General features: G+C 40.1%; 1 protein-coding gene across 2 annotated transcripts in view; it reads right to left on the reverse strand.

Annotated features, from left to right (window-relative positions):
• Window positions 1-320: 320 nt before the first annotated feature.
• The window catches only part of LOC137344507 (acidic mammalian chitinase-like), a 38058-nt gene continuing 22486 nt past the window's right edge, over window positions 321-15892 (reverse strand). The window contains exons 8-11 of one of the 2 annotated variants that reach the window (XM_068007542.1): window positions 13956-14138; window positions 10100-10216; window positions 6751-6886; window positions 321-2378 (exon numbers count right to left, since the gene is read on the reverse strand). In XM_068007542.1, the coding sequence (XP_067863643.1) occupies window positions 2122-2378; window positions 6751-6886; window positions 10100-10216; window positions 13956-14138 (693 nt within the window). In that variant the 3' untranslated portion in view covers window positions 321-2121. The remainder of the gene's footprint in view (window positions 2379-6750; window positions 6887-10099; window positions 10217-13955; window positions 14139-15892) is intronic. The other variant, XM_068007543.1, reaches the window with a different exon arrangement.

The raw sequence follows: 15892 nt of genomic DNA on the forward strand, positions 1-15892 counted from the left end.
CTAGGCTTCTCCTTCAATGACTTGAAACTCAAAAGGCATCTGTGGCATGCACCACTGGATGGATGCTTCCCGGCTTGTGCTGTGCAGCTACCACCACAATGTTCTGCCTTTCCTGTTGCCCCGTCCATCAGCTCCCACCCAAAAGGATGCAAGGGAGAGAAAAACTGGAAAATACACAATTGTGAAAGGGAGGGACAAAAGAGATGCAAACAAAAAGGGAGAGCAAGAAAGGAACTGCAAAACAAAGACCATTTTGAGAATTTACCACTAGTAGCAGCACTGCAGAAGATTCAGTTTTTTTAAAAATGACTGAACAAAAATTCTCAAGTTTGTAGTAAGATTTGATTTTATTTAGTTCAGAAAAGTATTTAAGATTTGATATTAAATACAAATAGGATCATTCACTTTCAGTCAAATGTGACTGTTTTCTTAATTTCTTATGTTCTCCGAAAGCAAAAATTGGGCCATTAAAAATCCAAAATATTCAGCTTATGATTAAAGCCAAAGTTCTGAGAGCTCGTTGCCAGTATTTATTAAAATCAGGATATAATAGAATGAGCCTTCAAATACTGAATTCAGAATAATTGGTGGCATTCTGTTATGCTGGCACCTTAAGAAGAACAAACTGAAGATAACATTTTGATATTCATGCCATAGCTGTAGCTAATTGATGCATTTATGCACTAGATTCTTGTTTTGTTAATGATTAATAATGTAGAAGTAAGCAAGATGTAGAAAAAAATAAAATTTGAAAATGTGTTGAAGTGTTCAATGTTGGTAAAAGTATTTTGGAAGAATGCTTTCTCTTTAAATTATCATTTAACTTGCATTTTGGTTTAAGCACCATGTACATTAATGACCTAGTGTTGGGAGTATGGTCAGTAAGTTTGCTGATGACAACAAAATCTGCAAGGGTTAAAACGGTAGAGGAATGAATCAAATGCAAATGCCACACAATGGCAAATGGCATTTAATTTAGATAAATGTAGTGTCATGCATGTTGGTAATGCCAACGTGGAATACACATATCATTTGCAGGGAACAATACTGAAGGAGGTTGAGAGAGAAAAAGATCTTGGTGTTATTGTTCACAGATCAGTGAAGGTTAATGACCAATGTAGAGAAACTGTAACTAAAGTTAACAGGGTATTGGGTTGTATTAACCCTTCAGTATAAATCAAAGGACACCATTTGGCACTTTACAGGTCACTGGTCAGACTGCATCTGGAGCACTATGCTGAGTTTTGGTCCCCCGACATGGGTGATATAATGGCCTTAGAAGTCCAGAGGAGAGCTAAAAGAATGATTCCTACCTTAAAGAATCTCAACTACTCAGATAGGCTCAAGGACCTTGGTCTATTTACTTTACAGCTGCGCAGACAGAGCTGCAAAGACATGGAGGTAACCTGATAAAGATCTATAAAATAATTAAAGGGTTAGATAGTGTGTCTATTGATAGATTATTCCAATTTAACAGATTGGGGAGGACCAGGGGACACGAGTTTAAACCATGTAAGATTAGGAATAGACTGGGAATAGAGAGTAATGAGCCTCTGGAATACATTGCCAGCTGGTGTGGTGGTTGCTGACCCTCCATACCTTCAAGAGGGACCTGGACTGGTTCTTGACAGGGGTAGAGATCACATCAATTAAAGGTAAGTGTCTTTATAGATAACGCTTGGTCCAACTCTTGGACTGGTTTCGATCACCTGAGGGGGTAGGAGAGGAATTTTCCAGAGTATTTTTCCCTCATTGGCCCTGGGTTTTTTCTTTCTTTTTTTTGCCTCTCCCAGAAGATTACATGGCTGGAGGGAGAGGGAGGAGGAAGGAGGAAGGAGGAAGGAAGTGTTTGGTCATGATGCTTTGGCCATCATGGAGTGGGGCAGGTTCGATGGACCAGCTGGTCTTTTCTTACCTGTCAATTTCGTATGTCCCTATGAGCACTTTGTGGGGGGGGGGTGCAGAATGATAATTTAAACATTTTATTTACATAATTTAATTGGAAAGGAGGACAATAGTGGCTCAGAGAAGGGTTCTCTTCCAAGATCTAGGGGGAGGGTGGGCAGGCACTATTTTGTTGGTACACTAACCTTTTGGTGCAGTCCCTCTATTGCCACTTTTTTAAGGCCAATTACAACACATGCAACTTTTCTCAAAGATCAATCCATCAGCACAGCGATCATGGATGGTTAGCTGATCACAGCGGTAGAATCTGGTAGGATCTTCTGGGTCACTGTAAATACCAGCTGTTTTATTGAGGCACCATCCGCCATTAATATGTACATCTTCACTGCCACTGCCATCATTTTTGCTCTTAGTAATTTCACTGCTGTGAACATTAGAAGATGGTGCAGGAATCACTGTTGGTATTGCACAGTCTGGAAGAGAAACATTTAATGGCATTTACATTTACTAAAATAGATTAATTGCATGAAATAGAAATTCTTTTTCTATGACCGTTGGTTGGAGTCATGTGATCAGACACCAGATAGAAGAGAGTGATGCAGTAATGCTGCTGAATTCTTCGGTCCATTTCTGCATAGCATCTTTTAAGTTCCTTGAACATTGGCTGTGACTGTTTCTATTGTGCGTTCTGCTTTACAAGACTTCAGAGCCTGCAACTGTGTCTCTGTTTAAGAATTCGAAGGCTGCAGCTAGGAGCTGTCAAAATTCAGCACTTCAATCCCAATTGTTACTACTGTATGTACTATTATAATATTCAATTTTCAGTTAGAAGGATGAGAAATTTCCTGCAATTTAAAAGTTGGTGTATGTGCTTCTTATGATGGTTTTCTCAGCTCTATAATCTTTGAACTTGTAATGAGTTGGTATTTGCTTTTGTGAAACTGTCAAATCATCTTCAAAAATAGATATAAATTAGCAATCTTTTAAATGTTTTTATTTTGATTTAAAGGATTTGATTTGGTTAGAATTAAGAAACAATAGAGGTGCCATTACACTACTGGGTATATTCTATAGACCACTAACTAGTGGGAAAGATATAGAGGAGCAAATTTGCAGGAAAATTACAGAGAGGTACAAGAACTATAGAGTAGTGATAATGGGGAACTTCAACTATCCTAATATAGACTAGGATAGTAATAGTGTAAAGGGCAAAGAAAGGGAGGAATTTCTTAAGTGTATTCAGGAGAACTTTCTTGATGAGTATGTTTCCGGCCCAACGAGGAAGGAGGCATTGCTTCACTTGAATGAGGTGGGTCAAGTGGAGCAAGTGCCAATGGGGAACATTTAGGGAACAGTGATCATAGTTTCATAAGGTTTGGATTAGTAATGGAAAAGGATACTTAATTGGAGGAGGGCCAATTTCAGTGGGTTGAGAACACATCTGGCGCAGGTAAATTGGAATCAAAGATTGGGAGGCAAAACTGTAATTGAACAATGGGCGGCCTTTGAGGAGCAGAGTCTAGATACGTTCCCATGAGGGGGATCAGTAGGGCAACCAAAGCCAGAGCTCCCTGGATGATGAAAGAGAGAGCGAGAGAGTAAGATGAAGCAGAAAAAAGGGGCGTATGACAGATGTCAGGTTGATAATACAAGTAAGAACCAGGCTGAATGTAGAAAGTATGGAGGAGAAGTGAAAAAAGAAATAAGAGGAAGTGAAAAAAGAAATGAGGGAGTATGCGAATAGACTGGCGGCTAACATAAAAGGGAATCCAAAAGACTGTATAGGCATATAAATGGTAAACGGGTAGTAAGAGGAGAGATCGGGCCGTTTAGGGACCAAAAAGGAGATCTACACATGGAGGCAGAGGGCATAGCTGAGGTACTAAAGGAGTACTTTGCATCTGTCTTTACCTAGGAAAAAGATGCTGCCAAAGTCACAGTAAGAGAGTAGGTAGTCGAGACTGAATGAGGTGAAAATTGATAGAGGTACTAGAAAGGCTGGCTATGCTTAAAGTAGATAAATCACCCGGTCTGGATGGGATGCCTAGGTTGCTGAGGAAAGTAAGGGTGGAAATTGCAGAGATGTTGGCCATAATCTTTCAATCCTCTTTAGATACGGGGGTGGTGCCAGAGGACTGGAGAATTGCAAATGTTATACCCTTGTTCAAAAAAAGGGTGTAAGGATGAACTCGGCAACTATAGGCCTGTCAGTTTAACCTCTGTGGTGGGAAAGCTTTTAGAAACGATAATCTGGGACAAAATTAATAGTCATTTGGACAAGTGTGGATTAATAAAGGAAAACCTGCACAGATTTGTTAAAGGCAAATCGTGTTTAACTAACTTGATTGAGTTTTTTGATGAGGCAACAGGGAGGGTTGATGAGGGCAATGCTGTTGATGTTGTGTATATGGACTTGCAAAAGGTGTTTGATATAAAGTGCCACATAACAGGCTTGTCAGCAAAATTGAAGCCCATGAATACGAAATTGGCTAAGTGACAGGAAACAGAGAGTAGTGGTGAATGGTTGTTTATCGGACTGAAGGAAGGTATACAGTGGTGGTCCCCAGGGGTCAGTACTAGGATCGCTGCTTTTTTTTGATATATATTAATGACTTGGACTTGGATGTACAGGGCACAATTTCAAAATTTGCAGATGACACAAAACTTGGAAGTGTAGTAAACAGTGAGGAGGATAGTAATAGACTTCAACAAGACATAAACAGGCTGGTGGAATGGGCAGACACATGGCAGATAAAATTTAATGCAGAGAAATGCGAAGTGATACTTTTTGGCAGGAAGAACGAGGAGCGGCAATATAAACTAAATGGTACATTTCTAAAGAGGGTGCAGGAACAGAGAGACCTGGGGTTGTTATGTGCACAAATCTTTGAAGGTGGCAGTACAGGTTGAGAAAGTGGTTAAAAAAGCATACAGGATCTGGGCTTTATAAATAGAGACAGAGTACAAAAGCAAGGAAGTTATGTTGAACCTTTATAAAACACTGTTTCAGCCACAACTGGAGTATTGTATCCAATTCTGGGCACCACACTTTAGGAAGGATGTGAAGGCCTTAGAGAGGGTGCAGAAAAGATTTACTGGAATGGTTCCAGGGATGAGGGACTTCAGTTACGTGGATAGACTGGAGAAGCTGGGATTGATCTCCTTAGAGCAGAGAAAGTTGAGAGGAGATTTGATAGAGGTGTTCAAAATCATGACTGGTTTAGATAAAGTAAATAAAGAGAAACTGTTCCCATTGGCGGAAGGTTCAAGAACCAGAAGACACAGATTTAAGGTGATTGCCTTGGATCTTTTGCCAATGTGAGGAAATACTTTTTTACGCAGTGAGTAGTTATGATCTGGAATGCGCTGCTTGAAAGGGTGGTGGATACAGATTCAATTGTAGCTTGCAAAAAGGAATTGGATAAATATTTGAAGAGAAAAAATTTGCAGGGCTACGGGGAAAGAGCGGGGGAATGGGACTAACTGGATTGCTCTTACAAAGAGCCGGCACAGGCTCGATGAGCCGACTGGCTTCCTTCTGTGCTGTTATGATTCCAATAGCAAAGAACTGCAATTGATATGCTGCTTTGAAGGGTTTTGCCTGTTATGTAGGCAAACATAGTAACCATTTTACCCGCAAACTGCAATGTAATGAATGATTAGCTTTGATGATGACTGCTAATAATTTATTTTCTCTCCTAAATGAATTATCCAGGAACACCTTTAGTAACAAAACACTTCAATTATGGCTCCCAGATAATACTTATTTTTTTTCAAAAAATGCAAGTTAAAAACAGGGTGATTTGATTAACCAGAGGGAGAAAATAACTTTGACTGTACAAGGCAACTTTGTTGATCACAGCATGTATCTGGTAGTGACTTAAAATAACAGTGCACAAGGTGGTGTACATTTGGACTTGAGCACATAATCTAGGCTGAGATTCCAGTGCATGACTGAGGAACTACTGCACATTTCAATGTAGTTCATTATCTGTTAAATACTTTAAGATGTTCCTTACAGATCTAAGGTGCTACAAAAATGCAATTCTTTTTCAAACCGGTTTATTGAGTTGGGAAAACACAAATAGGAAATAGTACTTTCTTCAGTTATCCTGTTCCAATTTAACTATACAGATTTGAGTTCTGATAAATTCAGGTAAATAATTAAGGACTCTCCAATTGCTTCTGTGGTACTCAAGCTGGTACTGGCAAGTCCATGCAGTGTGGAGGCAGATTCAATCATGGCTTTCAAAAGGGAACTGGATAAGTACTTGAAAGGAAAAAATTTGCAGGGCTATGGGGATAGGGCAGGGTAGTGGGACTAGCTGAATTGCTCTTGCATAGAGCCGGCACAGACTCGATGTGCCGAATGGTCTCCTTCCGAGATGTAACCTTTCTACGATTCTAAGTCTTACCCCAGGTGATGATGTTTATCATCTGAATGTGTGTATCTGTGTAGGTAGCAGAGTTGTTGAAGTCTGGAGGCTGAAAACAGGCAGTTATACAACAAAAGAAATGTTCTACACAATAGATGTAACTTTTCCTTTGTGGACCTCTTGAATCAAGCCCAGAACTTTACAGTACAGAAAGAGGATTAATGGCTAATAACTTACAAAGTTTCTAAATCTGGCTATATGTAAACTGCATCACCATGATCCTTCTAGTCACTAGTAATTTAGTTGCCCATATCTTCAAAATAGCCGCTGATTTTCAAAATTGCACTCGCATGACCACGTGCAGTAATACTACCTTACTGTTGTAACTCCTACGCCAATATATATTAAAAATAGCTTGATGAAATACTATTGAATTTTTTCTATTCCATGGTAATGGTAAATATGTTACCTGAATTTATTTCAAGAAGTTTCTTCAATTTGTTTGTTAGAGGATATACTCCCTGTTTGCAATAACCATTGAAATCATCGAGGTCTATTGTCCACACAAAAGCACCTCCGAAATAGTTCTTTATTAGCCACCGGGCCTACAATGATAAATTAACAATGGAACTGTTTTAATTCCTGTTTGAGTAACTTTTATATATCCCACTGTATTTAATTATTTTTTTTTCATTCAGGCATCCATGGGACACAGTGGCCCAGGCTTTTTGTATCTCCCTCGATTGGGGTGTAACTCTGGAGGACTAGCACCCATCGTGGAGATATCCCCTGATGCTGGCCAACTTTCAGGCCTCAAGGTCGCCGCCATATTGGCGGCAGTCTCCATGGCAGAGGCTGGGGAGTGTATAGAGGATGGAGTTTTGAAATGGCATGACTGAGGGTCTTGCTACAGCATCAGAATGCAGATACTCTCCATGCTGCCTGCAAATTATCGTGTTCCAATCAAAATTTTTTTAAGCTCACTTCCTAGGCCTGTGCAAAGCAGCACTCCCTGAGCGCCTGCACAGGCCCTGTTTGCAGTGAGATTCCTGGGCCTGCCTGCCGCTGACCATTGAACACTGGATGCCTGAACCAAACAATGTGCCTCTGCAGCCAGTGTTTGAAACAACCTACCTATGGGTGGCCATATTCGAAAACAGGTTGGCTGAAATTCCTTATCTTGCCTAAACACCAAGCAGGGGCAAATGCTTTCCAACAGAGAAATGAAAGAATGTGACCTAGCAGGCACTTGTAGAGAAGAACAGATGGTGGAGGTGACCAGTTCACCTGTCTACCCTCTTAATTAGGAAATAATGGGTTTTATAATGGGGAAGGGAATAAAAATGACCTAAGAAGTTATCCAAAAACAAATCCCTACTATACTGAGAACAATAGATGCCTGGGAATTAAAATCTTGCATCTAATATATGCAAGGGGTTTGAATTGTATTATAAACTAGAGAACATACAAATTACAGCTCTGGGCGAATCATATACTGTGCAACTGGACTGCAACATTTGTAATTTCTGCATATGGATTACTAAAATGAGTTTAGAGCATAAGTCACTCATGGACCACACATCTTGCATAATATCTCAAACCTCATGACTTAAATAGTTTTCTCTAGATAGTTATAATCAATATTGTAATTATTAACAATTGAAAAGAACTATGCTGTTCTATTTTAATCATTCTTTACATAGAATTTACAATATGGAATGGACAGTTTAGCTCAACCAATTCATGTTGGTGTTTATCCTTCAAGTGAGCAGTTGTCTTAATCCCATATGCAGATCCAGTTCCCATATCTCATTATTTCCTTTTCCTTCAACCACCTATCTAACCTATTCTTAAACATTGATAAGATCTCTGCTTCAATCACAAACTCTGGTAGTGCATTCCAAAGTGTTACAAAAAAAAGTTTCACCCTTCTCTGACCTAAATCTTTCTCATTTAATCTTGCATATTTCCCGTTGTTCTAGACCCCTCAATCACTCAAAACACTTTGTTTTTTTGTACTTTGTCCCATCCCTTCATAATTTTTAGGCATCGCTGTCAAATCACTAAGTAATCATCTCGGTTCTAATGGAAACAGCCCCAATTTTCACGTCTGTCTTTGTATTTGTATTTCCTCACGCCAGGCAGCATTCTAGTGAATCCAAGCTATACCTTCTCTATTACCTCAACAGCCTTCCTATACTGTGGACCCCAAACTGCACACACTATTCCAACTGTGTTCTTCATAAGGTTTTATATAGATTCGCTATTACATTTTGACTTTTATATTCTATACCTCTTGCTATAAAACTCTACTACATTCATTTTTTTATGGCTTTATCCAGTTGAGGTGCTGCTTTTAATATCTTGTAAATCTGAATCTCCAAACCTCTCTCTCCACTCTTTAGCGGGGAGACTGGGGGATCAGGAGGAAAGATGGAGACTGGGGAATAGGGGCTCAGAGGGGGGGGAGAGATGGGAGATTCGGGGGGGGATCAGGGTGAGACTGGGGATTGTGGGAGAGAAGGAATGGGAGCTCGGGGAGAGGGGGAGACTGAGGAATGGCAGATCAGGGGAGAATAGGTGAGGGAGAAATTGAGGAATGGCGGATCAGGTGGAGAGATGGGGGCTTGGGGGGAGAGATGTGGGGGGAATGGGAGCTAGCGGAGAGGGGGAGACTGAGGAACGGCAAATCAGGGGGAGAGATGGGGAATGGGGGCTCGGAGAGAGGGAGACTGGGGAATGGGGTGGGCGTGGTGCCCAGAATTTCCTGCAGAGCTGGGAGCAGCAGCAGCAAGGTGGTGAGTGGGAACAGCAATGAGAAGAGCAGCCAGTAACGGTGGGGACCTTACTGTGTGGGTAAAGAGTGAAAGATTATTTCCATTGGTTTGTGAACGAGGAACGGAAACTAAGGATTCTCACTGAAAGAAGCAAGGAGGAAGGGAGGAGGAAAGTTCTTGAACTGAGGGCTATTAGACCATGGAATCCTTCACCACATGTGGCTATTGAGGTAGAGACAAAAATTCATTTTAAAGGGCATGAGATAAATACTTGATATGGTGACATGTCATGTGATCAGGGATCACATGGTCAGGTTTCATGCGATCAGAATATCACATGATCAAACCTCCAGGAATGATTCCAGCCAGAGTTGGCAACCCTAATTGGTGGCCATGCTTTCAGCATTCTAGAGTCTAAGTTCTAGAATTGCCTCCCCAAACCTCCTCGCTTCTCTACCCTCTCTTCTCCTTTAAGACTCTGCTTAAACCTACCTCTTAACTGTCCTAATGTCTCCTTCTTTGGCTTGGTGTCAATTTTTGTCTGTTTACACTTCTGTGAAGTGATTTGGGACCTTTTGCTATGTTAAAGGCGCTATATAAATGCAAGTTGTTGTTGTGTTGAAACTGCAACCTATGAGCCATATATGGCTTGTGCGCCTTGACAATTGATTCCCAAAAGGCCAGCCAACTTGTACTCACATTTCTTATTTGTTCGTTTGTCCTGTTTGAAGTTTATGAACCTAATGGTTTGAAATGAACTTCTATTAGCACTTTTGCCTTATTGATGGATAAATTCTAAATCATAACTCCCAAGATCTGTTAGTATCAGCAATTTGAGATGGATGTAATTAATATTTGACTTCCAAGGCTCCATGGTATGTACTTATGTGACCCATAACAACAAGAAGTTCAGATACCTCTCTTTTAATATATAGATTTGTTTAGCAATATGCATAAATATAACAGAATATGTTATGAAAATTTGAGTCAACTAGAACAAAAGTTTATAGATCAGTATAATTCAGAATACCCAAACCATACTTTGGTCTCAAAGCTTTCCAGGTTATCGTATCCAAGCCACACGTCTTTCTTAACTGCATATGAGACCATCTGGTCCTTAATCAATTCGATTTTAGCATTTTTCAAAAAGTCACAGATCTGTCAATGAGAAGAATTGGACTTTTTTAGTACAAATTCCTTGAAAAAAAAATTGGACACGTTTATATATTTAAAACAGATTATGTAGGGTATGCACTTGCCGATCATAAATCTTGCTTTCTGTGGTCACGATTTTTGGTCATGCTTTCGTGCTAGCATTTACCATTGTAAATTACCGTGTCAGTGTTTTCCATTCAATTTTGTTATGTGAACTGTTGCAGTATAATTGTAGGCTCTGGCCCCGAGGTGGCTCTGTGGACTCAGTTTGATTTTCCCAACTGTGGCGTCATCTTGTATATTAAAAAAACCTGTATTCGTCAACTGACTTGGGACAATGCCACAGGCAGCTTACTAGTTTTTAGTATATTCTTTATGATAATCAGCCTTGTGTTCTAATTAACACTAAACACAAAGGTGATTGCTTATGGTCTTATAAATTGTATTTGGTCCTTTATAAATTATTTTCCCCTGTATGATATCCTTTTCCTGTTTATAAGCTGTTAGTTTGATGCATAAACAGGAGTCCAAATATTACGGAAAGCAATGGTTCCAGATTTGACGTTAAAATTAGTCAATAGCAGTAATTTTGGTGTAAATCTGAATTGGGTCATCTTTAAACACTGTGCAGTTAAGTATTTTCTAGATCTGTTATTAGAGTTCACCCAACACCTGATTCAGTATCTACAGTGCCTTATTACCAAGGTGGCATGACATTACTGGGAGTTATGATTGAACAATGTTAACAACTCCCAAAGCTTTTGAAACCATTGGTGCTTGTGTATCTTTGTAAGTGCTTCTTTCCATATTAAGTGTCTTTGGATCACTCACAAATCTGACAGCAGAATTTCTGTTTTAAGTCTGGAAATTAGTCAAGGATATTATCTTGCAGATGCTCAATGCACTTGTTTCAAAATCCCCAGAGACGTCAAAACAATATAAAATAAATGTAGCTGAGAGGAATTTGAAACACACATGTTAATAGTTTGTGTGATAACTCTGTAATTTCCAGGCTTTAATCTCTTAACCAACTAGTTTAATAAGAGCATAACATCTCCTCCTACTGACTGTATTTTAGATTTGAAAGGTATTTGAATTCCCACATTAGCTCTCTCTGTGCCCCCCCACCCCTGCACCGTTCAACTCAACTCACGGTTTATTTTCTAAATGCCATAGTGCTAAATAAAAGCTATAACACTCTTGTTTTAACTACACTGCATTTGCAAAATAATTCATTCAATTTAGATCCCTTCTATAGTCATATTGGCATAAATTCAATACTATATAAACTTGTGGGAATATTCCATGATAAATCTCGAAGGTCTCATGGTAGAATGTTCTTCTTCAAAATACAGAGCTGCACTTAAATTTATTATAAAGCAAATTAAAAAAAAATAATTTTATGGGCAATATTTTCCATGACTCCATTAATGCCAAAGGAAGGAAAATCACAGGCATTAATACATCTGTAATTTCCTGATAAGATGACCGGAATCATAGGGCCTTGGAATATTATGCCCTTGAATATGGCTTGGCTTTCCACCCGAGTTTTGCATTCTTTCCTTCATCTATGTAGGCTTGGAATACTGGTATAATGTTACTAACCACTGCTGACTGACAGTTTTCTGAAGTGGTTTTATGTATTTAAACATGTTTTTGTGTATAATTTCGTAGAATCCTCTGTAGCTTTTGTATGGGACAATTTTTAAAAGTTTTTTTTGTCCCATTTCATTCTTTAGTCTCCTCTATTTCACACTATATAGGATTCTTGGCTTTATAAATAGAGGCACAGAGTACAAAAGCAAAGACGCTATGTTAAACCTGTATAAAACACTGGTTAGGCCCCAGCTGGAGTATTGTGGCCAATTCTGGGCACCACACTTTATGAAGGATGTCAAGATCTTAGAGAGAGTGCAGAAGAGATTTACTAGAATGATACCAGGGATGAGGGATTTCACTTACATGGAGAGACTGGAGAAGCTGGGGTTCTCCTTAGGGCAGAGAAGGTTAAAGGGAGATTTGATAGAGGTGTTCAAAATCTTGAAGGGTTTTGGTAGTGTAAATAAGGAGGAACTGTTTCCAGTGGCAGAAGGGTCTGTAACCAGAGGACACAGATTTAAGGCAATTGGCAAAAGAACAAGAAGTGACATGAGGAAAAAATGTTTTATGCAGCGAGTTGCTATGATCTGGAATGCGCTGTCTTAAAGGGTTCAATAGCAACTTTCAAAAGGGAATTGGATAAATACTTGAAATGGAAACATTTGCAGGGCTGTGGGGAAGGAGCAGAGGAGTGGGACTAATTATATAGCCCTTCCAAAGAGCCGGCACAGGCATGATGGGCCAAATGGCTGCCTTCTGTGCTGTATTGTTCTGTGATTCTATAATTGGCAGAAAGCACAAGCAGGCAACGTGCTCACACTTCTGCTGTTGCTCAGCTTGGCACAGTGATAGCACTCTCACCTCTGAGTCATAGGGTTATGGGTTTAAGCCCCACTACACGCTCGAGCATATCACGTAGGCTGACACTTCAGTGCAGTAGTGATATAGTGCTGCATTGTTGCAGGAGGCATTAAACTATGGCACTCTCTGACTTCTCAGGTGGCAGTATAGATCCCATGGCACTATTTCCTGTCATCCCTCTCTCATCCAACATCAAAAGCAGGTTATCTGGTTACTTATTTACTTGCCATTTGTGGGACCTTGATTTGCATAAATGAACTGTATTACAGTGACTGTATTTGAAAAAATCCATTGCTTATAAATTGCTTTGGGACATCCTAAAGATGTGATGAGGTGCTACATAAGTGAAAGTTCCTTCTGTGTAATTTTGGATATAAAGGAATATTTAACAAAAATACTGCCTTAATGGGCCAGAATTTGCTGCAAAGTAATGGTGAGTTTAAGGTGCACACCGTTATTAGTGTGTAAAAATCCAGAAATTTGTGGCAAGGAAGAGATTCGCCGCGAGTTGCGAATCGCCACAAATTGCTGGGCAATTTGTACCACTCCGTTGTTAGCCTCACGAAAATGGGATCTCACCATCAATCTGCCCATGAGTTTCAAGAAATTGCTGGATTTGGTCTTGTAAATACGAATTAAACTCACCATAGAAAGTTAACAGCATAAGAACCCTTTTGATGACTAGATATATGTTCCTGCACTGCCACTGAACCTCGAAAGAAAACAATTGAAACTGGAGTCTCAATCCTGCAGTTAGTAAATTGTTCCTAGAGGTTTATTAAAATTTTAAATTTTTTTCTTACTTTTCCATTCTGTCTCTCTCTTTTCTCTCTCTTAATCCAATCATTCTTTCTCGCTCTTTATTTCTCTTGTATCTAATTTGAGACTAATTCACCCTATTTCCTTCTCTGTTGTTCGCTCTGTTTCTTTCTCTGTCCTTAAGTGCAATTGGTTAAGGGGATAGACTGTTGGTCCCGTCGTTCACCAAGGTCCCAGCTGCCCCGTTGACCTTGCCGTGCCATTATCAGCTTGCACTTCCAGCATTTTGTGGCACCAAATTACTTGCAGCTGAAGGGTGAAGAAAAAAATCCAGCTCACGGTGCTGACCGCGAGATGCCCTGTTCCAGCAAATTCTGGGTCAATAAGATCACATGGCAAGAAGAAAAGAATTTGCTGGGAAATACTACGCGACATTTGTTCAAAAAAGCATGGAGATATTTGTGCAAATGTTTTTGTTTTAACACTTGATGGATTAAAAATAAATGTATTCATGTTTTATCACCTCATAATAAGCCAGGATACCAGCCTCTTTTGTATAGTTACCAGCTGGTCCCGGACCAGTTGCTGCAGCACCAATGCTGTCATTGGAAGTCATAAGCTTGAAGGTCCGTCCAAACGTTGGGAATCCAATTATAATTTTGTCAGCTGGTAAACCATTATCTCTCCAGTATTTAGCGGCAAAATCCTGCAGCAGAAACAATGAGCCGGTTACATTTCTGGGGTTTTAAGCTCGATATTGTACTTTGGTTCCGTGTAAATCACTCCCATAAGGCAACTTCATCTCCCCTACAAACCAGAGTGTGTCTTTAACTGCCCAATAGCTAGGTAAATGTAGACAGAACACAGGTAACTGAGAACTCTTGCCATTATATTCTGACTTATAATATATCAACTTGCTACCTTTATAGATGGATGAATATACACTCGATCAGACTGAGGCTTAATCTATAAACCAACAGACAAATTTCTCTAACATTGAACGGTACTCAGTACACACATTTATAAAGGATATTCTAGAAAATTTCCAATCTTCCTTGAAATATCAAAACAATGAAAATGCTTTTCCTGCCCTTTCTCTTAACATAAAATTGCTGCATGAAACAGATGTCAAAATACTACCAAAGAGCCAGCTATGGCTTGGTGTCTCTGTTAGCTTTAAACTTCCTGGGTCAGTTTTGTTCAACCAGCGCAAAACTTTGGGGAGGTGGGCAAGGCGATAGCAATGGCTGCCCATTGCAGCCAGTGGAGGTTCTGTCCAATTTTATGGGCTGCCTCTCGTTGGCTTGTGGTAGGCAAACTGTCAACCGAAAACGCACTTCCTAATGGCAACTTACCGATTAGGAGATGGAAAATGGGTTGTTGCATCAGGATCTTGATAGTCTGTAGCAGCTCAAAGGGGAGGTGCACGTTAGTTGTGGCCGAACAGGAAAGATAGATTGTGAAAGTGTAGGCTTTCCACTCTACAAACATTCACCCCTCTGGAAAAGCTGCTATTGATATAATAGGAAGAGAGACACAGCAGTCAGCATTGGAGATGGTGAAGCTGGAAACTTTGTGTCACAGCAGGGTTTGTGGACAGCTTCCCTACATTTTCCCTTTCTACTTAATTGTTTGTCAGACAGTCACTTCTTGAACATGACAACCTGGTGTTGACATAATATTGCCAGTGATCTGGCAAGTGCTAGCCATCGAAAGTACGATGAACTCTTGTCCCTCCTTTCCTTTTTCTAGGTCCATCAGAAGACTTGGATGCTGATGCCAGAAAGAACAACAAGAAAACCCTTGATAATAATGTACCATCGCTCGCTCTTACCATGCCAACCACCAGTACCGAAATCTGCATCCTGCATGACTTGGTGAACTTGAGAGTGCATCAGGGGATTAGCTGAGCACAACTGAGCAGGTAGAGAGGGCAAGAAAATCCAAGGGACGAACTACTCAGAGGGCTAGCTCTCACCCTAGCTCTGCTCAAGAGGATAGTGAGACAGACTTCAGGGACTGAAGATTTATTTTTTTTAAAAGATTTTTTTTTGTGCATCAGCAATTGCTGAAGGCCTTGGACCACCTGCCAGGGAGCTTCCATATAGTACGGTGAAGTCAGTCAGGCACTACGGGTTCATACTGGGGTGACAAATAGTGTGTCGACCTTTCTGTAAGCCATTGAAACCACAATTCTATTTGAAATCTTTGAATTCAGAGACTGTTCCTGTGATAGCTGGTGATCTTGCAATGTGAGGTGACACAGTTTTGGTATTTGGGCAATGCTATTGATTGTAGGGTGAGACAAATGTTGGATATAACTGTCAAGGCAGGGGAACGTGGATTTTCAGCTAAGTGCTGGACTCTTTTCGCTTCCTCGCCATCCTGTATGTTGGTGCCCTCTGCCTCAAATGCTGAAGATCCTCCTCCATGTGCAGTCCTCATCGCAGAGCAATGTAA

This window comes from Heptranchias perlo, chromosome 27 (genome assembly GCF_035084215.1).
Source record: "Heptranchias perlo isolate sHepPer1 chromosome 27, sHepPer1.hap1, whole genome shotgun sequence".
Lineage (NCBI taxonomy): Eukaryota > Metazoa > Chordata > Chondrichthyes > Hexanchiformes > Hexanchidae > Heptranchias > Heptranchias perlo.